This window comes from Echeneis naucrates, chromosome 19, assembly GCF_900963305.1.
Source record: "Echeneis naucrates chromosome 19, fEcheNa1.1, whole genome shotgun sequence".
Classification (NCBI taxonomy): Eukaryota; Metazoa; Chordata; class Actinopteri; order Carangiformes; family Echeneidae; genus Echeneis; species Echeneis naucrates.
The window spans coordinates 8,725,461-8,746,754 of NC_042529.1; the positions used below are offsets into that span (position 1 = coordinate 8,725,461).

General features: G+C 40.1%; 2 protein-coding genes across 5 annotated transcripts; both read left to right on the forward strand.

Annotated features, from left to right (window-relative positions):
* The first annotated feature begins 272 nt into the window (after positions 1-272).
* LOC115060288 (transforming growth factor beta-1-induced transcript 1 protein) lies at positions 273-8,924 on the forward strand. 4 transcript variants are annotated; one of them, XM_029528166.1, is made up of 12 exons: positions 273-453; positions 790-801; positions 3,365-3,513; positions 3,628-3,683; positions 4,132-4,268; positions 4,350-4,431; positions 4,873-4,957; positions 5,676-5,858; positions 5,947-6,120; positions 6,226-6,307; positions 6,872-7,020; positions 8,054-8,924. In XM_029528166.1, exons 1-12 carry the CDS (start codon positions 441-443, stop codon positions 8,318-8,320), a joined length of 1,389 nt encoding a protein of 462 aa, XP_029384026.1. In that variant the 5' UTR covers positions 273-440; the 3' UTR covers positions 8,321-8,924. The 4 variants fall into 4 exon arrangements, with proteins under 4 accessions (XP_029384026.1, XP_029384025.1, XP_029384027.1 ...); XM_029528165.1 differs by lacking the exon at positions 790-801 and adding an exon at positions 2,969-3,019; XM_029528167.1 differs by lacking the exon at positions 790-801 and having other exon boundaries at positions 274-453.
* A 2,157-nt stretch (positions 8,925-11,081) lies between these two features.
* On the forward strand, positions 11,082-15,616 carry patl2 (PAT1 homolog 2). The gene is made up of 16 exons (XM_029528168.1): positions 11,082-11,135; positions 11,230-11,292; positions 11,519-11,683; positions 12,051-12,125; positions 12,233-12,378; positions 12,846-12,920; positions 13,001-13,124; positions 13,262-13,379; positions 13,641-13,747; positions 13,827-13,880; positions 13,958-14,100; positions 14,337-14,493; positions 14,960-15,100; positions 15,173-15,270; positions 15,356-15,496; positions 15,583-15,616. The coding sequence occupies exons 1-16, from the start codon at positions 11,082-11,084 to the stop codon at positions 15,614-15,616; spliced, it is 1,695 nt and encodes a 564-aa protein (XP_029384028.1).
* Positions 15,617-21,294: the final 5,678 nt, after the last annotated feature.

Sequence of the window (21,294 nt, forward strand, 5' to 3'; positions counted from 1 at the left end):
TGCCTCTGAAAAGGGTGTTGTCCCGCCGGGGCTGTTTCCTTTGAGGACCAGAGAAACGCTGTTTCCACTATTTTACTCTGTCCGGTCCATGAACGCACCACCGCTGCAGCAGTTCAAATCCTCAGAAACTGCCTCCCAAATATGGACTAGGAATGTCCAGGATGACGTCCGGGGTTTGTAACCGCATTTATTTAACTACGCCTTCTCCGGTCTGAGGGGCTGGTAGGCATTACACAGGAAGGCGGTCGTGTAGGAAAAAGAAACGGGACGCCCTCCTCCTCCTCCTCCTCTCTCGGCGGACAACGGGATCCTAGAAGTTATTCTAGACAATAGTACCGAGGCTCCCTGTCCGGCTTTGACTTGTTCATCACTTCTACTTCATGCGGTCCTGCTGTGGGTTGTATTGCACTGAAGGGGAAACGCTCGGCTGAAATCAGATCATGGAGGATTTGGGTGAGTATTTGTCCCGTTCTTCGTTTCAAGCGGTCTAACTACATGCTGGGATATCTTTGAAGGGATCTCTGGGAAGGGGCGGTGTGCCCAAACACAGGAACTAAGGTCCCTGTTGACTCTGGCAGTCTGAGAGTAGTAGTAGTCTCCCTGTTCCCAAGGACATGCATGAGGCTGGTTAATAAAGATGATTTAGTGACTGCGTTAGGATACTTGAAGACAGACAGAAGCAGTGAGATTATCTTTTTTGTTGTTAATCTTGATGTAATGCATGCTCTTGACACTGTTATCTCCTCCTTTAAAGATGTTGAACCTAATACTTTGTTTAACCGCACACAGGAACACACACAGGTAACACAAGAAGCAATGATACTCTACCCCACATCTGCCCGACTGCCGTTCACTGCTTCATGCATGCTTGTCCTGCAAATTCAATAAATTCTTTTCAAATTAGATTCAAGAATTTCCACAGCAGGCTGTCTCCATCCATTCATATAAACAAATCAGGGATGGAGAGAGAGAGAGAGAGAGAGAGAGAGAGACATTTAATGTTAAACAAAGTGTCTTCTATTTGGAAGGGCACAGACATGAAGAGGAATGGTGACCAGCATCGAGGAGTAGATTTGACGGACTGGCTCTGTCTATCTGCTGATAAAGAAGCAGAAGGAAGGTTTTTTTTCTCTTTCTTGGGACAACATTATGAGAAGCTTTGTGTTTGAAAGGCCCTGAAATAGCCATGGGCAACATTGCTATTTTAAAAAGCCACAGAGTTCAATGAAAATAGAAGGGCCTTTTGCTTCCACTGCCCATTTGCTTGCCTTTTTTTTTTTTTTTTCGGGGGGTTCCCATGAAATCCACCTCAGAAGTTGGGAATTTATGCTTTTCAACAAATTCTTTCAAGAACAGCTAGATGCAGCCAGGCACATCTGGATTGGATTGTTCACAGTGCGACCAAATGACTGGGTGAGCTCTAGTGATGCAATGATCATGTTCAGAACGCTCAGTTTATCCCGCTGCTCGACAATGTTCTTCTTTCAGTGAGGGAGACCACTTGTTAGAGAGGCCTTTGGCCAAGAGAAACATGTCTGCAGGCAGCTCTAAATATGGTCATAATTCCCATTGAGAGAAGTTCAACTCCTTATATGAGCAGCTCAGTCTGTACAAGTATGTGTGTCAGTCAGACACAGACACACACAGCATGGAGGAGGAGGGCAAATAGTATATGTAAAAGGTTCTCACCACATGTTCGTACCAGAAGTGTGAATCATCTGGGACAGAAGTGACCGCTGGGTGAGCTCTGGCTCAGTGCACTGGCTATGTTTATGTGTAACATGTTTACCATAAATTTGAGTGCCAGATGTTTGACAATAAACCTAATCAGGATTTTTACAAAAATTGTTTAAACATTCATCAAACATCCATGGTGAAAGTTTGTAAAAGCTACCAGAATCAGGATCAGTGTTTATTCTTGAGCTGGGAAACCACAGTTTAACAACACATTATATAAAATGCTCCGGACCCTAACACTCCAGAACCAGATGTGTGGTCATTTTGCATGATTTTTTTAGCTGGTCCAGAGCAGAGAAATATGCCCCAGAGGGAAGACCAACCACTGGCAGACAAATATTTCACCATAAATTATACAGTAAGCTGTCAGCTAAAGTAGCCCGGCTGAACAGGATGTGCTTTCCACTAACTTCATTCAGTTGTAACATCTTCAAAGAACAAGAGATGTAACCAACAGTTCCTGAAAACCAATTTGAAGAGGCTGAAACAGATCACTAAAACACATGATCAAATCTAATGACAAAAACAGCTCAAGATGCAAAACGTCAGCAACATCACGCTCATGAAAATATGACATGGACTGTGATGAATTTTTTCTTCTCAAATAAAATTTGATTTTTTTTAATCTACACAGTTAAAATGTCGTTATACCAGATTCATTAATCAACTTTCAATCATCGTTCTCTGAGGTCCAACGATTCCAGGGAACGAAAGAAAGCATATTTTCTGTCTCTGCTGCAATGATTTTACCCTGTTAATGAGTCTCTCTAGACTCCTGCTACGTTCACAAGAGGCGATGCAAAATTGCTTGATTGTAGCTTTAATGGTAGGGCAGTTGAACTACTTTTGAACATTGTGTGTGGTTTCAGTAATTTATTATTTTGGCTCAACTGAGGTCAGTATTTTTACTAAGGGGAGTCCTGTCAGCGCAGTGAGAGTAAAGCCCTAAAGGATGCCACAGAATTGCACACCCTGACAGAGTTTAGTCTCTGGACAGCTTCCAATTCAGTGAGGAGTGTGTGTGTTTGTTAGGGGAGTGGAATTAGATATCAGTTGCAAAACACTTCCTCCTTTGCTTCCTTTTCATACTGGCATGTCTTGGATATGGATACAGAGATGCTTGTGCACTCTAATAACTGCACCATGTTGATGGATTATCTTGATTATTTTGTGGTTAAGCCAGTTCTGTCCTCTCCTCTGTGTCATGTACTGGCTGTCTGTCTCTCCTTAGGAGTGCCTGAGCCACCTAACTACCCTCTCAGTCCTCGTATTGTTGTCTTTGGTACGTAGATGTCTCTGCATGTGTTTGTATGTGTTTCAATCTGTCTGCCAATACGCCAGTTATGCTTGTTTTAACGTCATATGCCATCCAGTGTGCTGCATTGCACGTTTTAAACATCCATTCTTCAATTATGTCTTTTGGGTCACCGTCCACCCCCCATAAACAAACTGATAACCAAGATGTTATGGAGTTGTAAACTTAAAACAAATTCCCATTACGAATCAGCCTGAAACTAAACTGAATAACAAATCAAACTAAACTTCCATTAATATCATGCCGTTATTTGTCCTACCATGTTTCTCTCTCTTACTTTTACTCAGTTTCTCTTCCCTCCCTCACATCTAGATGCCCTTCTTGCTGATCTGGAGAGCACAGGCTCTCCTCTAGCTCGATGTCCCGTACTGCTCACTTCTGACCCTCCTCAAAATGCTGATTCTGCCACCCAGGATCCCGTCCAGGGCCGACCACCGCCACCTGCCTACACCCCCCAGCAGGTAGAAAACCAGCATGGCCAATTTTCGGTCCTAAATCCTGAACTTTGTCAGTACAAATTTTCAGTGAGTTCATATTATCATACAGATGGATTATGCATCTGCTTTGTCTCTCAGACGGTTTCTGCTGCAATGAAGTCCACCCAGAACTCCAACCCAGACAAATTATACAGGTAAATTAAAAATAAGAATTTTTCTTCATAAAGAATAGAATCTCTCGATCCACATTATCAGAATTATGGATTATCTGTATACGAGACATTTCTTACACTAGCTCCAGACCGCTGAAATCTGTTCCACATTTTAGAGTTCTTCTGAATTTTTAAAGAGTAAGAAATAGAAAAAAGAATTTAGATCAAAAACAGGAAAAAATATGCCCAAAGATGGCTATGACTCACATTCAAATGAAAATGTCCATGTTTGTTAATGACAGCGTTTGGATCTTTAACTACTGTAATGGACAGATGAGAGTGTTCAGCTGTGTTGTGTCTCCTTAATGAACAGACAAAGCTCAACAGTCACCGATGATTCATGGCAAGTGACCACAATGGACCTGACCACATTAGTGACAGAATGGCTTATAATCTGTTTTTCCTCTGGACGCTGCATGTCTTTTTACAGCACAGTGTGCAAACCACGCTCTCCCCGCACGGCAGATCCTCCACCAGCCTTCTCCTCCTCCTCGCTTCTGGGAGGAGGTCTGAGTGAACTGGACCATCTATTACAGGAGCTCAATGCCACCCAGTTCAATATCACAGGTTAGTGAGTCTATGCCTGTGTGTTATTTGAGCTCAGTCTGAAGTGAACATTTTCTTATGACTTTGTGTTTTTATCATTAGATGAGATCTTGGCACAGTTCCCTTCTTCCAAGAAGGACGAGAGGGACAAGATTAAGGATAAGGCCACAACCTCCTCCTCCGGGTACTATATCACTTCACTGCTATTACAATCATTGTATTGCTCTAGATTCTTGAAAAGTCAGTCAAGCAAAAATGTTAAGGAGCACATACACACACAAGGCTGCCCTGAAAGGCAGATTGAGCACTATAATAACACTACAATTCTAAATATGTCACTTGTGTTTTTCTTGAAAAAATAACCTAGATTTAATATTATTGTGTAGATAAATTGTGTAGAGTGTAGATAAATACAGTTGCATCAACTTGGACCTTATTTAAGGTCAGAAACTATACTAAACGTATTTGCAACAAGATGAATTACTTTTTGAAAAACCATCAATATATATTTTGTTATATAGCATAGGCTGTGTTTCACTATGGGTCTTATTCTAGAGTATTTTGGCCCCGGTGAAATTGTTAATTTTGTGGGTTTATTAAAACAAGAATGCCTTTTGTGTTGCAGTCCTGCAAAGCCCTCTGCAACATCAGCTACACTGGAACTGGACAAATTGATGGCTTCTCTGTCTGACTTCAGAGTTCAGACCACAGTAAGAGTCCACATGACAGGAAACTTAGCGTATGTTGGTTTTTCCTGCTATTAATTTCCAGCTGTTCTAAATTTTAACACAGCTCCCATCGATTCACTGTGGACTCGTGAAGACGTTCACTTTACATCATGATGACTACATTGTCACTGTGTGGCCTGGCCACAGCATATGCCTCATAGTATAAATCAGTCACCAGATATGGTCTGAGGATAGAAATTAGTCCTGGTGGAGAGATTTTCCAGCTTCAAAAATATCTTCAGATAGTTGGTAGAGTTAAAGATATGCATTTTGTGTGGTATACAATCTGGTTATTCTCTTTCTTGGTGACTCAGCAAAGGAAATGGTTGCGCCATTATAAGCTTGTTTGATTTGAGGGTGCACACCATCTGTGACTAAACAAGTCTGAGTTCAGGGTTATGAGAACAGAAGAAAACTTGTCATTTGCCCTTTTTCTGCTCCTCAACTTTGGAGGATGACAAGAAGCACAACTCTGTGCTTCTTTCTCTTTTTCCCAATATACATCATATTTGGTTTCTATACTTTTCACCCACAGAGTTACTCAGCCTCATATCCAGATGTGAGAAAAAAAACAAAACAACTGTGGCCGTCTCTCATGGCACTTAATATCAGACCAACTGTTCAGTGACGATTAATTCTTAGAGAATTCAAATTCCAAAGACAGATGTGCCATGCGTAATTTTTCCTGCTCTTCCTGCAGCCAGCTGCTGCTGTCAGTCCTGTGGTGACGGCACCACAGCAGCCCGTTGCCCCGCCACAACCCTCCTCTGGTGGCTCATTGGACAGCATGCTAGGGCTGCTTCAATCAGACCTGAGCCGACAAGGAGTTCAAACATCCTCCAAGGGAAACTGTTCAGCCTGTCAGAAGCCAGTAGTAGGACAGGTGAGTTTTCAGTACACGTACAATGTTGATGAATTCAAGGATAAAAGTGTATTTTGACCCAAAATAACTTCACTGTTTCCTCACGCAGGTGGTGACAGCTCTAGGAAAGGTGTGGCATCCGGAGCATTTTGTGTGCACAGAGTGCGAGACAGAGTTGGGCAGTCGCAACTTCTTTGAAAAGGACGGACGACCGTACTGCGAGTCTGACTACTTCACCCTCTTCTCCCCTCACTGTGCACACTGCAACAAACCAATACTAAATGTGAGACACTTGGATGTGCTCATGTTTCATTTTGAGTTTATTTTAACATGAAAAGCTTGAATTTATATGTAAACCCATTCGGTTTTTATTTCTCCTTCTGTTTAGAAAATGGTCACTGCTCTGGACAAGAACTGGCACCCAGAGTGTTTCTGCTGTGTGAAGTGCAGCCGGGCTTTTGGAGACGAAGGTAATGGATGGCATGTACTGCATCCTGTTTGAGTTTAACACAGTGACACGCGCCAAGGGCAGAACCATACACAACCTTTCTGTCAAACATGCACAATTTATCAATTATTAATTCATTTAGCTATTGTTTTAACATGATTTTCATTAAATCTTCACTTCAAGTTTGTAGTTTGTTGAAGAATTTGTAAAAATCTTGCAGTTTGTTCAACATCAGTTTTTCTTTCAGCCAAATGAATCTCTACTATATTTTAATATGTGCACATTAAAGAGCAAAGTTTAAACTTCTTTGTTAGGGCTTTTCCACCATGCCAAGAATAGGAGAGAAACACTTAATTGTTGTATTTTGTTGGCATGGAGATAAAGAAATTTAAAGTATTACAGGCTGTGAGACAGAAAACAAGACATACTGTCAGCCCTTTAAAATTCAGTCTGGAAATCCTTAAACCATTACAACCCGAATGAAAGCACACAAAGCACAATTAAATGCAAGAGGTTCAGACATTTGGCATTAAACTGACATTTATCAATGCAGGACTAGAACTGTGTACAACTGTATCCTCTGCAGGTTTCCATGACCATGAAGGCCAGCAGTACTGCCAGCAGTGCTTCTTGACTCTGTTTGCTTCTCGCTGTCAAGGCTGCAGCCAGCCCATTCTGGAAAACTACATCTCTGCCCTCAACTCTCTTTGGCACCCACAATGCTTCGTATGTCGGGTGAGTGTTCCCCTGTGGGGCTGGAGGATGTGTCCATAAATAATATTGGTTGCATTTGCCAAACATTTGCTTGGTGTGTGGCACTGTTTCAGGGTATGTTATGGTTGCACTTACTATGGATTATGCCATGAAAAAGTCAGGGTCTAGGCGGTCTAATGTTTTAGAGACAGATTCTACTTTTAGACTAAAATTGAATATTATAGACTGGCATTGTGGTATGGTGGTTGCATATCCTCATAGCAAATTGGCCCTTGCTTTAATTCTTGGGCATGGGGCCTTTCCTGTGGCATTTGGGATCCCCTTGGGTTCTCCACCTTACTCCCACAGTCTAAAGAAATGCAGGTTTAGGTTAATTGGTCCTCCAAATTGCCCGGAGGCATGAATGTGAGTGTGAATGGTTTTTTGTCTCAGTATGTTGGCCCTGCGATAGACTGGCGACCTGTCCAGGGTGTACCCTGGCCTCACCAAATGTTAGCTGGGATTGGTGGTATAGGCAATGAGATGAGAAATTTAGTGATCTCCACCATAATTACACATCTGACATCAGACCACAGAGTGTTTTAAAACATCTTATTTAAACTAAACAGAGTTTGGTTCATAGACTCGCAGAAATGTCTTAGTTAGATGATGCAATGCGGACCTCAGTATTTCTAAAATCCTTATTGTAGCACTGGAAATGGGTCATGGCAAATTGCTTACATATTTGTTGAATGTGATCCTTAAGCTAAGAGGCACTTGACCCACAGTGGTAACAATTAAGCTGCTTGGTGGGATCACTGTGGTTTGTGAAGTTTGTGTGTGTGTGAGTGAGTGAGTCAGTGAGAGAGCAGGGCGTTCCTGCAAAAAGGCACTAAGTTCAGTAAAACTGCCATTAAAAAAAGTTTCGCAAAACCCAGAAAACTAAAAATAAGTTGGAATTATGTCATGAGAAAGTTATCACTTCTCATGACATGTTTCTAATTACAGTTTGATGAGTCAGGGCTCTCTGCCGTGACTAAACCCTGCTGCTCTTCTCTTTCCTTCTATGCTTCAGGAGTGCTACAGCCCCTTTGTTAACGGCAGCTTTTTCGAGCACGAAGGCAAGCCGCTGTGCGAGGCCCACTACCACCAGTCCCGTGGCAGCATGTGTCAGGCCTGCCAGCAGCCTATCCTTGGTCGCTGCGTCACTGCCATGGGTGCCAAATACCACCCACACCACCTTGTGTGCCACTTCTGCCTGAAGCCCCTGAGCAAAGGCTGCTTCAAGGAGCAGGAGAACAAGCCCTACTGCCACCCCTGCTTCATCAAACTCTTTGGTTGAAGACTCAGCAGGACTTTGCCCTCCATCCTCTGGATCAGAGAGGCTGAATGACTCTGACTTCTCAATTCATGTTTTTTACTGTGGGAATGAGGGTGGAGCTGGTCTCTTTTTCTTTTTTTTTTTTTATTTTACACAAAATTTGCATCAATAGATGGAATTGGAAAAAGAGAATTCCACACCCTACTCATTTCTGTTTATTTAACAAAAAGTGGACTGCAGTTAGACTGGCAGTATGAAATATAACTGTAGTTTTGGTTGGACAGACATAACATGATGCCAAAATATGTGTCATGTATGTAAATCCTTTGCATACTGTAATGATTCAAATTGAATATTGAAAAATTGAATTCTTTTGCCAAAGGTAGAAACAAAACCCCAACATAATGAGAGAAAACTTACTGTTTCAACGAAGGATTTTTACTGTTGTAATGGAAATCCCCATTTAATATATTTGCTTTATATTGCCAAAGTATGTGTGTCACTGCAATTGCTTTTATACATTTTATGCTACCAAACTAAGCTATCATTAATTTTGCATTATCCTTTCCTATTGCTCTATGCAAGATGCCAAAAAAAAAAAAACATCCCAAACAATCCCAAAGAATAAAATGAATGAGAACACAAACTGTTTTGCTTTTTCATGGGTGAGTATGTCAAAGAAACAAGTTGAAAATATGATAAAGAAATCCAATGTTTAGATAAGTGAACAAACCATAAAGACAAAGTATTAATCAATAAGAGTGAAAAAGATTTATACATTAAAAAGGTTTCTGTCTACATGACAAATCAGTTATTTGTCCCATCAGTGTGTTTGCAGGTGAAAATGAGGTGAATTTGCAGACTCAAGATGCAGTTTATCCACTAGATGTCACTCACCGCTCGCTGCTTCTCCTGAGGGGGGGGGGGACTAAAGACTCCATCCTGAGTCCGTCTGCGTGCATATTTTACCAAAAACTCATGTTGGGCGCAAATAAATCATTAAAATATTATTATTATTAATAATAATTAATAATTATTATTATTAATAATAATAAAAACCCTTTTGGAAATATTAATGATCTGCAGCGACCGTCAGAGGAGAGATGACGTATGGAGGTGCGCGCGCCTCGCAGGTGAGCTCAATTAAAAGTTAATGAGCTTCGCTCTCAGTCTGAGCGGAGAAATCAGGAAGCTTCCCTGAAGGTGTCCTTCACACGTCGGCTCTGAGTGAGCAAATTTACACAATGAGCGATTCGGAACAGCAACAAGTAAGTCCGGATTAATTGTTGGCTTTATTTGTGAAGCTTTCTGTGTTGAATGAACTTTAAGGATCCGCTCCCCACGCTGACACACACAGAGGTCAATGACTTGGAATACAGCCACTTAGTCAGTGCAGCTTCTTTGAACTCATCGCGGCGCCGCTCTCATTGTACTGCCTCCATGTTGTGTGCCTCCACCCAGGAGGCCGAGAGGGTGGCTGAGCCTCAGTGGCCCGAGAATGGAGGAGAGTGGAGTGATGGAGAGGATGAAAGCAACATGGACTGTGGGCTCCTACAGGCCATGGCTGAGGAGGATGAGGAGATAAACATCTTCAACGAGGAGACCTTTGGAATGGGTGTGTTAAAGTCACAGCATTGAAAATGGGATAGCAGGCCTGTCCAACTTTGGCTTCTTTTCAATCTGTGAAATGCAACAGGGTTAAATCAAATATTGTGCTCATTCACCTTGTTTTCCTCAGCTTGGTGAGATTTTTAAAGTCTAACACTCTTTATTTCTGTACTGTAAGTATGATTATGTAAAAACAAGATGATGTGCCTTACAGGCGTTATGTCCTGGACTGTTCGCTCCTGTTGTGCATGGGACCAGGCAAGCTGTTTCCCTTGTAGCCTGTCTTTATGCCAAGTGAACAAGCAGTGAGGGATATTATCAGATTTACTGTACTGATGCAAGATTGTTGGTCTTCAAATCAAAAAACATTCTCATGATGTCTGTTCAACTTTGTCTTTTAACTTTGTGGTGTGAACAGATGGTGTAGAGTTTGAGGTAACTCTTTATCTTTTTTTTTTTTATTCTGAACATCAAAGTCTGATCATATTGGGCATAAAAAGATGCATAACAGCCTCCATTAAATATTTTTTAATTGGAACTGGTTAAAACACTGACCACTCATACTCAAAACTTTTTGTAATTTAAATGTTGAGCAAAGTTGGACAACTTACTGACTTTTATTTTCAAGACTGCACCACCAAGTTATCAGATTTAAAACTTTTCAATTTTAAATTGTATGCTTAAAATTAATCTCACTTGAAATGTTTTTTTTTAAATATATATTGACAAGAGCCTAAAATTAAAATGGATTTGACTTTTTTCTGCTTTCAATGATGCATTACAAAACTAAACTTTCATACTTAGTAATGGATCACAGAGACATTATCAGGAATGACTCACTTTTGTTGAAAAATTAGTACATTTTCTTTACAACATCTCGCTTTGCTGTGTCTCTTGTCACAGACTATATTTCTACAGTGTAAAAAGTTTAAATGTCTGTATCACAGATCTTGATACACATGAGAACACAGAGGACCCCAACAGTACTTTTGACTTTAGAGAGCCAACACCACCACCACCACCACCGCCGCCGCCACCACCACCAGACCCCAAACCTCTGTCGCCCCACAGTGCCCCCTTCCCTCCCAGACACAGGCCGCAGTATCTGTCCAAGACTCTACCTGGGCAGCGTGGAAGAGGCAGAGTTTACAGGGGAGGGCTGGGCCGTGGGCAAATGTTTGAAGATCCAGCTGTGATGAGAATCGTAGAGGGACGTCCAAGCCTTAAGGTGATACAGAAAATACTATTTGTTTGTAAATTACATTTAGACAACTCATTTTGTTGTCAACCTTTTCCTCATTTTGCTCTGTTTAACATTGAAGAGTCTGGACAGTGCCATAGTGGATTGTGGCAATGCCATGTTCCATAAAACCTTTGAGGATGATGTGAGTGCCAACATTTAAAGAAATGTCACTTTTTGTTTGTGCTTGTAGTGTTTCACTGTTTTGTTTTGTTCCCCCCCGCTTAGTGGATGGCACCCTCTTACAGAAAAACAAGACGAATTTCAGGATCACTACTTCAGGTTAAGACTATTAAAAACTGATCATGTTTTTTTTTTTTTTTTTTTAATAAACTGAACAAATAGTTATCTTACTTTATTCTGTTTCTTAGGACAGTGCTATAGTTTGTGTGATTGATGGTCACAGAGGCAGAGGGCAGCACCTGACCTCCAACTTCCTGGATTTGCCATATCCTGTGTCTTCCTTCAGGGGTAGGAGAGGGGAACTCAGAGGACCCTTCTACAGGAGACAGTTTGGCCAAAGAGGCCCCTCTCAGGTGGATCATTTGTTTATTTTTTTTGTCCAATCAGAAATTTTATATAAATAGTTTGAAAGGAGTTTTACCTTTTGGTTTGTTTGGTTATGTACAAAGGCTGAAATAGGGGAAGGGGTGCTGAAAACATAGCTCTGTCTTGTCTATCTTGTCTCTTTAGCACATGCAAATACTTGGCCATAAAAAGAGCAGTTTGTTTTACAAGGTTTATGGCTCAGACATCCTCTTGTGTTCAACTGAAGAGGGTTTCATTTCTTGCTTAGTAAAAAAGGTTGCAAATCCCCCCCCCCCAAAAAAAAAATATATTTTTAGTTGTTGGCTGTCAACTTCCTCACTGAATCTGCCTTTCTGAATTACTCTTATCTTCCAGATGCAAGCACCAATAATCCCAGGGTCACCCATTTTTTCGCGTCAACCTTTTACCCAGCGGCAGAATTTTGATCAGGTTTATTCCCCCTTAAATGAGGCATATTATTGTCAACCTTTGATACATGAATACATGTGTCTTTTATTTCCAGATTCGTTTGTCCTAACGTGTGTGTGTTAAATCAGATGGAGAGATTCATGTTTTCTTCAACGCATTGCCCCTCAACTCCTCAGTCTCTGACTCCTAAAATGATGCAACTTCGCTTTGGTGCCAACTCACCAAGGCCATCTCCCTTTGACAGCCCTTTGTCTAATCCAGTGCAGCAGTTCAGGTTTGTGATTGTAATATCTCAGTAATGTTTTATTTGTGGCCTGAAATATTTGCCAGCAAAGTATCAAGTATATTTGTATCTTGATAGTCCTGTTTGATATATTGATATAAAATTCTTTGGCTTTACCTCCAGAAATGTTTCCAAGTCCTGGTATTAAGTACTGAAGTATCTGTCAGACTTCTAACAGTTAAATCTTGTTATTTTGACCATCTGAAGTATTTGTTACTTAAACGGAAAGCTTTACTCAGTGGAATGACTTTATATTTTTTGTATGTTATGACAAACAGTTCAATCACAGCCATCAGCTCTTTAGCGTTTAGTACAACCTCAAGTAGTACTGAGTAATACTTGACCAGTAGTTGAAGTTTAACTCGGGCAAGGCAGCTGTTTACTAGAAAGGGCATCACTGTTTGATATGGAATTGAAATTTTTTTCCCCCCCCATAAAGTAAAATGTATGATCCACAGGTACCCTGGTCCTGTCACCCAGCTGCACCCCCAACATAAACGATTACTTAGTCAAAAACGACGCATTTTCCAAAGGTTGGCTCTCTATCAAGTAAGGATTTTGGCACATTGAGGGAATTTAAATGGCGTTAGTAATAGACCTGATCTGTTTGTAGGAAATTGGAGGGTTGGGATCCGTACTGTAACCTCATGACAGCCAAAGAGAAGGAGTGGATCACCAGGCTGCAGATGATTCAGCTCCAGAGTGAGAATCCTTACCTGGAGGACTATTATTACCAGGTTGGAAGTCTTTATGTGCAGTCATTCATTTAATCACCATTTGCTTCTTTTTGGTACTTACTGTAGCATGTAAGCAACCTGTTGCATGCATAATCAAGTGAAGTTTGATGGATACTGCATATAGAAATTTATTACAGGAGTACTATCGACGAATAGAAGCCAAGATGGCTGAGGAGGAGCTTGGCCTCCGAAGCAAACGGGAGCCACCTAAGCTCACCACACCTTACATCACAAAGACTGATGCCTACACGCCAGGTTCTTCTCTCCTTAGCTTAATTGGCTTAATGCCTCACCTTTGCAATTTGATGTGTCCATGAAGGATTTCAGACTTGGGCTGTGGCTTTGTCAACTGTGTTGATCAACCCTCCCTGCCATTATTATGGCTATATGGAAAATAGCTATGCCTACAGACAGTGGCAAGGGCTGACAAAAGGTTTTAATTATTTTTTTTGTTTCATAGAAAAAACAATACTCTACTGTCCACAATTATTTATTCTTTATCTTTTGTCCCTCCAGTGGTACATATTGAAGGCTCTTTAGGTCAAGTCGCTGTGTCCACATGTTACTCCCCTCGCCGTGCCATCGGTGCTGTTCATGCAGTCCAAGCTCAGGGTCTGCCTGAGGTGACTTGTTGAAGACAGGTTAACTTTTAAAGTTTATTAGCCATATTATCTGATAGTGACTGTTATTTTCACATTATAGGACCAAAAAGACACCAGACAACAGCGGTTAGAGGTCCTCAGCAAAATAGAAAAGGTACGTGGGGTCACTTGTTTTAATACATTGAGCTATTGTTTCATAACTAACGCAGTCACAACTGTTGGGCTCTGCAGATGTTCATGGCTCTTTTAGAGGTGGAGGAAACGGAGAGAATGAAAACCACGGTCGTGTCTGAAGCTGAAGAAGGAAGACTGATGGAGAAGACCCAGAGGAAGGTGGACCACATCTATTCCCAGCTGCAACACCATGTCCCTCTGTGAGTCAACAACCTTCTACAATCCAATCAAAAGACAACCTTAGAGGGAAGGCAGGCAAACTGCACTATGTTGATAAAAAGATTATATACAACCTTCCCTTTCCAAAAGAAGTGATGCATATTTTGTAAATTGTAGGAGTTAAATTTGGCTTAAGTTGTCTTTGCTTTCCTACTAAAGTTGCGTTAAAGAAGTTTTTGGTGGGCACTGGACTTGAGCAATACATTTTCTGATACAGAGATTCTGGAGGTGAGTTTCTTCCTTTCCTGGTCGTCTCAAAAGGCAAAAAGCTACTGGCTCGTCTACTCCCGTTCCTGAAACAGGATTCTGCATTTAAAATCCTGCGGGTTGTGACCTCTAACCTTCCTACACTAATGAGCAGAGATACAGAAGAGGTAGGGCAGGGTTTTCATGAAGTTGTAAATGTCTTTGAATATTTACTGCATGTGTGACAATAGATATTTGCTTGAGCTCTACTTCTGTTACCTGTAAAATAACATAAGGGCAGGGACTGTAAATGAAGCACTTATCAAACATTAAACATAATAGCTTCCAATTTAATTGGAAGCTATTGAGCTATTAAGTTGACTAATTGTAGTGCTGGTTTTTGTCTCAGCTGCTAAACAATCTGCTAAACATGTGCTAAAACCTAAAAAAATCTGCTAAACAAAGTAAGCTCTGGCTGAAAGTATGTAGATGCTTTGAGTATGCTCTGAGTACATTTGTATTTCATACACTATTCACAGGTCAGTAAATGAACCTGCATCGCTCATCTGCTCCTTTTTTTTTTTTTTTTTTTTTTTTTTTTTTTTTTTTTTTTTTGAGGTTACTGGTATGAATTTTTCAATATCTACTTTTCAGGCGCTCCCGGTTCTCTACCCATCCCTTCGAAATGTGATAGGAGGCCTGACGTTCAGTCAGCTCATCAGAGTCCTCAAAGATTTGACATCGTCTGAGTCTCTATCGACATACGAGTGCCTTACATTGACATGTCAGAACAAGGTGTGCCCCTTCTGTGACTGTTTGCTTGTATTTTATTGCTGAAAAAAATCTCACTTATTTCTTTCCTTTCAGTTTGGACTGTCCTTACTCTATGCCCTCCTGTCCCATGGAGAGAAGCTACTGTCTTCAAGTGTTCCTCTTGAGCCCAGCATTGGTGACTTTGAGACCTGGTGGGACTTTTTGGTAAAACCTTTCATATAAGGGGATCATTTCAACATTGTGATATTTGACTTTTGTGTTCATATTGCCCTGCAGGACTGACACAATATTCCAGGTGGCAGGACAGCTTTCCCAGTGTTCACTGGTAGAGCCGCTCCTTCTGCCCTCAAACCTGCTCACTCTATTCTGCCGTTACCTGGACAAGCAAACTGTCCATCAGCTGAAAAGCAACATGGAGTAAGTCTTTTTTTTTTTTTTTTTTTAAGTATTATATTTAATTAGCATTACAATGTACACAAATTAACTAACTCAAGTATTTCTAGGTCTGCAACTGGATTCTTGGCTCTTCCATCTTAAGCTGGACAAAGCAAATGAGATGTTCAGCTAATGACCAGGTGCTAGCACTAGAGTGAAGGAGCAGAAATGCAGCTCTGTCAAGAACTCAGTGTTAAGAGAAGATAGGTAACATACTCTGTACTGTGTTCAAAATGCTTTCTTATTCATTTCCCCAGTCCTTCCTCCCCTCACATTCTTGCACTTTGAAACTGTTTCCCTTATTTTTATTTCCTATACCTTAGCTTTTTACTTTCCTCTCTTTGGTCTCCAGTAGGTTACATCAGTGTAAGTCACTCATAAATTACAATCATTATTTTTTGGATTGTTTTAATTCATTTTTTTGGTCGATAATTTCATGAAATTGCCTTGTAATGTAGCTGGTAAGATTACATGAACTAGCAGATGGAGCTGGTTAACTTTTGACTTCTATTGAATCATTCATTTGATTTCTAAAATTATCTAAAAGCCAATTACATTATTTACATTATGGACTTGTAGGAGTCTTTCATCAAACGAATAATTTAACTTAAACTTTTGCAAAGTAACACATCCTGAACTACTGTACAGTGTAGTTACTTGGAGAATTTGGAGCAGGCCTAATTTTATAGCACCTACAGAAACGGTAAACAATTTAGTAATCTGAGATTAATAAAATACAAATTTTCTGGTGGTTAATCCTTTGCTGGTTTGAGTACTGACGCTTTTTTTGGTCTTAGCATTCCGATGTAAAACAATATTGGCTCATTTTGGAAGTCTCCAAGTATATCTAAAAGCCAGTTAAACTGAAAAATTTCATAAATCAGAAGTGATGACCAGGTTGAGGATTGTATCCAAATTTTTGACTGTACAGCTGAACCTATTTGTTAAATGTAATAACCATGTAAGAAAGTTAACGTGGCATGGGCCATCAACATGAACCATGCGCATTTTGGGTTTTTGTAGAGTAAAAAAAAAAGGCATTTGTTGTGTATACATGTGAAGTTATACTAAAATTGTGTATTGTGATTTTTCCATGTTATATCTTTGAGTTGTAAAGAGATTTTTATTTATTGTATTCATTTGGAAACAGAACTAATTTAAATTTCACCCTTGTAGAGCACTTGCAACATAAATAAAAAAAAAAAAAAACTTTGAAAATGCTTATCTGGTTTGCAGAAAATATGTCCTAATAGGATTGGAGGAATTTGATGTCATTTTGCAAACTTCTGGACCTTTTTTTTGAATCTTTGTGTGATGCAGCCGATCTTAATGAAGGACCCTATGTAATTAGCAGATGGGTTATAGTCCAATGAGGTTACTCTTGACTCTAGCTCTGATCAAATCTCTGAATCAGTGCTCCACATGTTGTGGGTTTGTGCTGAAGGGGGTTGAGTTTAAATCAAACTACTGGGTCTGTTCTCTGAAACGCCAGTGTGCGACATTCCTAAAGGCAGAAACTGACAGCAACAGCAAAACAAGATGTAACTGCACAGAGAGGGATAAGTCCTTCAAGAAGCAGAACGCTAATTTCTTAAACTGTGCAGAGCAGGGAAATTAAAGACACAATTTATGCCGGTGACCAATGATAAAGTAGGATGGCAGAAAGTTGCAAGAAGAAAGTAAACACGAAGCAGGATAAGAAAGGGCACAAAAAAAAAACAAATAGCACATGGACTGTTTTAGTAAATGTGCTGTAATGTCTGACTTTTGAATTAGCATGTTGTGAGTTAAAAGTAAACGGTTATTTTGCTTTTTTTTTTTTTTTTTTTTATTGCAATAACAGTATTGTGAATCGTGTAAACATTGTAAATTATGGCTCCTTATTGACTCATGTCTATCACCCCCAGCTTTTTACATATCTACATCCTTGAAGCAGATCTGTTGCAGGATCATGAGCTCCTGAGAAAATACCTCTAATGCAGTGCCCCTGTTTTTGTGATAGTGCTTGCACCAAACATTAGGCCAGAAATGTTGTGAAGTGTGTTTTTTTTTTTTTTTTAAACTATCATTGTAATTTGACTTGAGTAAAGTTTACAGTGGATAGTACATCAGCTAGCAATGCTTTATTGAAGTTGTCATCTCTTCACTGTTACATGTGTGCATGTTGTCCTTCAGAGTCCTGCTTGCAGCTGTCAGTCTGCTCAGTTTAAATCAATGCTGTTGTCTAGTAGCGTTGCCAACCAGCTTTGGACTGGACAACTCAACAGTTGGCCAATTCCACTTGCTGTAGAGCAAACCCTTAGTCACAGCCTTGTTGGCCAGGCTCCTTGAAGCAGCTGCTCACATCTGGCTAGGGTTACACATTGCAGACATGGCTGAGCCAGGGAATCCTTTTTGAATACTGTATGTAGTTGAATTAAAGCCATTTCTCTTTTTTTAGTTTCACAGCATAGCAGTCCGACGTTCACCGCAGGTGAATAAAATTTGAAGTCTCACGATCAAACAATCCAACTATTGTCATTCATTTGCGGCATTATTTTGCCTGCCATTTAAGATACTTTTGGATAACATCTTGTATTTAAAAATATATTTTACTCAAATGATGGACTCCTGATGAATCAAAAGCCACATTTTTGACCAGGTGGCCAATACAGAGGGGTTGTCAGTGGTGAGTTGTGGAGAAGCCAAGTATGTGAGAGGTCTGAATGGGCTTGGGAGTGGGACGTTAACCTCTCCTTGACCCCATAAGTAGAGGATTTGGACTTTAGGTGAGGAATTTTTGTGAAAGGTGAGAGATCTTTCCTCTTTTTACCCATTTTTGTCTTTAAATATACAAGGGGCCACTCTCCTAACTCTGTATTTGTAGGCTGGGACCATGGAGACGTGGGCTCACAGTGTCAATAGAGGAGGAAGCTCACTCATTTTCCATCATGTTTCTCTTCGAAATGGCAAAAAAAAAAAAAAATCAACAGTCATCAAGCCATTTCAGAAATGCCACTGGTCCACACAGGTTGTACATTGGGCTCTCTGTACAATACATATTCAGTCTCACCATATGTCCAGTAATGTATTAGTTTGTCTGCAGAAATATTTAGTCGTGCCTGTGAAAACTGTACTTAAGACTAAATATCGTACTGAACTGCAGCCTTTCCAGATTATGATATGCTCATGTTGTATTTGACAGATTTTTGATCCTGGAATTTAATTTATATTCATCCTAACCAGCCAGCTGCTCATATTCATTTTTTTTTTTTTTTTTTAAATCTTTGATGTAATGTCTGTCGCCTTTTACTCTCTGACTTGACTACAGCTCGTTTAAACAGCACGCTTAATAGTTGGGTGAGCATATTATTTTTCTTTTGATTGAACTGAGGAAATGTGAGCCAGCATCATAATGGCTGATATCCTGAGGTAGAATATTATGTAGATGAACTGGCTGTAAGGATGTAAATTGTGAGTGAATGGGTTGAACAAACAATTTTAAATGACAAAACTCATCACATATTGGTGCAAAACTGCAGTCTTACTTTATCCAGCTTGAGTGATGCACCAGTTCATCAGTCACTGTCCAATCTGGTGAACTCCCTCTCTTTGCTTTTGTCTCTCTCCCTTTAGTGTTAATGTGCTTTTAGTGTCCAATTATTCAGTAAGTGTGTGTACACCTTGGGTGTCTCTCCCAACAAAAGGGGGGAGGATGTGGGGACCAGGAGCATCTCCGGGGTGAGGTGGTGAGAGGAGGAGCATCTCAGACCAGAGTGTATATTAGACCCTCACAATCAGGGTACGTTGCCCAATCTAGAGCTTCTGCTTTACCCTTCTCATCCTCCTGTTGGGCCTAAACGTGTTCTTGGGCTTTTCCCTTCCAGGTCCACTATGTTGGGACAACTACTACTTCAGGGGACAGTGATCCTTTGGCTGGTGCAGGGAGCATACACAGGTGGTGAGTCACTGCAGTGCAGAGGTGAAGGCCCTGCTGCCTGAGAATGCAAATCAGTGGTTGAACTACATGTTGGATTTCAATTCTTTAGTTTTGGGTTTTTATAAAATTACAAAACATAATGGATGAAATGTCTGACTGGGCCTGTGAATCAATTTTCAAGAAAAGAACTAATGTGTTGACATAAAAGTTGGATATGTCAAACTGTGTTATGAGAATCCTGAATTCAAATGAAGCTCAATAGGTTTTTTTGTTTTGTTTTTGTTTTTTTTGGTGGGAGAAATGACTATGTAGTTCACACACGGGCTGTTCCATATCTGGACAGCTGCCCTAACTTTTAACACATCTGTTTATTTATGAAGTATCCTAATTATTTACTATCATGCAGTGTCTGATGGGAAGAGATCAAATCTTTATTAAAGTATAGCTCTGTGTTTATCAAATGTGCGGTCTGCCAGTTATGTACCAGGCAACACTCTGGGCCTTTCCACAGATAAAATCTACTTAACAGCATTTAACATCTACTGTATTAGTTGTTAAATGGTACTTTGTACCCGTGAGTGATGGCTTGGCAGCCATTTTCGAATTAAAAAAGGCACAGTCTATTCGATCACAGAAACTTTATTATGCAAAATTTAGAGAGAAGTGAAGATGCTGTTATATAACTGAGAAATTAAATATATATATATTTTATTTATTTTTTTTCCTCACAAACTGTGCTCTCAGGTGTATTTGGGTCTTCTGCATATTGTTGGTTTTCTTGTATAAAAGACATACATTGTTTAAATGCTACAACTCTTCCCGCCCTAGTCTTGTGTAATGACAGAACAACCTGCTGCTCAGATGGAGAGGCGAGACAAATGTTTCTGGTGGTCGGGTTTGCCTGTCAAATTTCAAACTATCATGTCAAACTGAAATCTCTCTTCCTTGTTCTTGGCCATCTACCAACTTTTCTTAAGATGATGTGAAGCAGTCATATATTCTCTTCTCTTTGACCTATGAGCTCAGTTTGTGAAATCAAAGGCAGCTTGCCTTCAGTGGCGGCCGCAGGTTAAATTTAACATCCCTCTGTGAGAAGGGAAAAGAATGGTCTCACTGCTTTTACACAGCCGCTTCTGACATTCTTCCTGAAAATGTTTCACAGTCCTGATTCACCACCAAGCTGGATTCAAAGACAGTTAAATAGAGTGGCTTATCACAATATGAAGGGGATTTATTTTCATTACAGGAAGTGCAAGATGGCATAGTCTAATTTAAAGGAGTAGAATAATTTTCAGTAAAGCAACAATGTGGAAATATTACAAAGGAAATACAGGGAAAAGCCCAATGTTTCCTCCCACTTAAGTGTTGAAATCAACCTGCACTGTCACTGAATGGAATGAATTTTTGAATGCTAAGCCACAAGCTATAGTGGTTAATTTCATTACATTGATCAGCAGAAAAATAATAAGAATTTGTATCAAAATCATAGTCATTTAACATAAAATTTGTGTTTTAGGTTATGGTGCTGCTGCTGGAGTATCCACTGTGCAAGGGCCACAATCTAATGGTAAATTCATCCCATTGTTTAGGTTTTCTGTCTTCATGGAACACAACACAAATATATTGTAACTGGAAATATGACATGCCAAAAATCTAGTCTTTTTTTTTTTTTTTCCTCGTTTTTATTTGTAGGAAGAAGAGTTCAAAATGGTGGCGGTGTAGGAAGAATGCTCATGCCATCAAAAGGTGAATTAATAGAAAATTTGTCCGACCATTAACTTGTCTGCTCCTAAGAAGCTAAGATGTTGTTTTTATTTATTTTTTTTCCCCAGGTGTGGGTCAGACAATGGGTGCTCAAAAT

Bases quoted from the DNA above. Each gene is read 5' to 3' on its own strand.
- LOC115060288 (XM_029528164.1), top strand. From the start codon at position 2,842: ATGGATACAGAGATGCTTGTGCACTCTAATAACTGCACCATGTTGATG. The intron at 4,269-4,349 runs GTTAGTGAGTCT...TTTTATCATTAG, and splicing joins CACCCAGTTCAATATCACAG to ATGAGATCTTGGCACAGTTC. The intron at 6,121-6,225 runs GTGAGACACTTG...CCTTCTGTTTAG, and splicing joins GCAACAAACCAATACTAAAT to AAAATGGTCACTGCTCTGGA.
- patl2 (XM_029528168.1), top strand. From the start codon at position 11,082: ATGTTTGAAGATCCAGCTGTGATGAGAATCGTAGAGGGACGTCCAAGC. The intron at 14,101-14,336 runs GTGAGTCAACAA...TTTCTGATACAG, and splicing joins CTGCAACACCATGTCCCTCT to AGATTCTGGAGGTGAGTTTC. The intron at 15,271-15,355 runs GTGGGACTTTTT...ATTGCCCTGCAG, and splicing joins ATTGGTGACTTTGAGACCTG to GACTGACACAATATTCCAGG.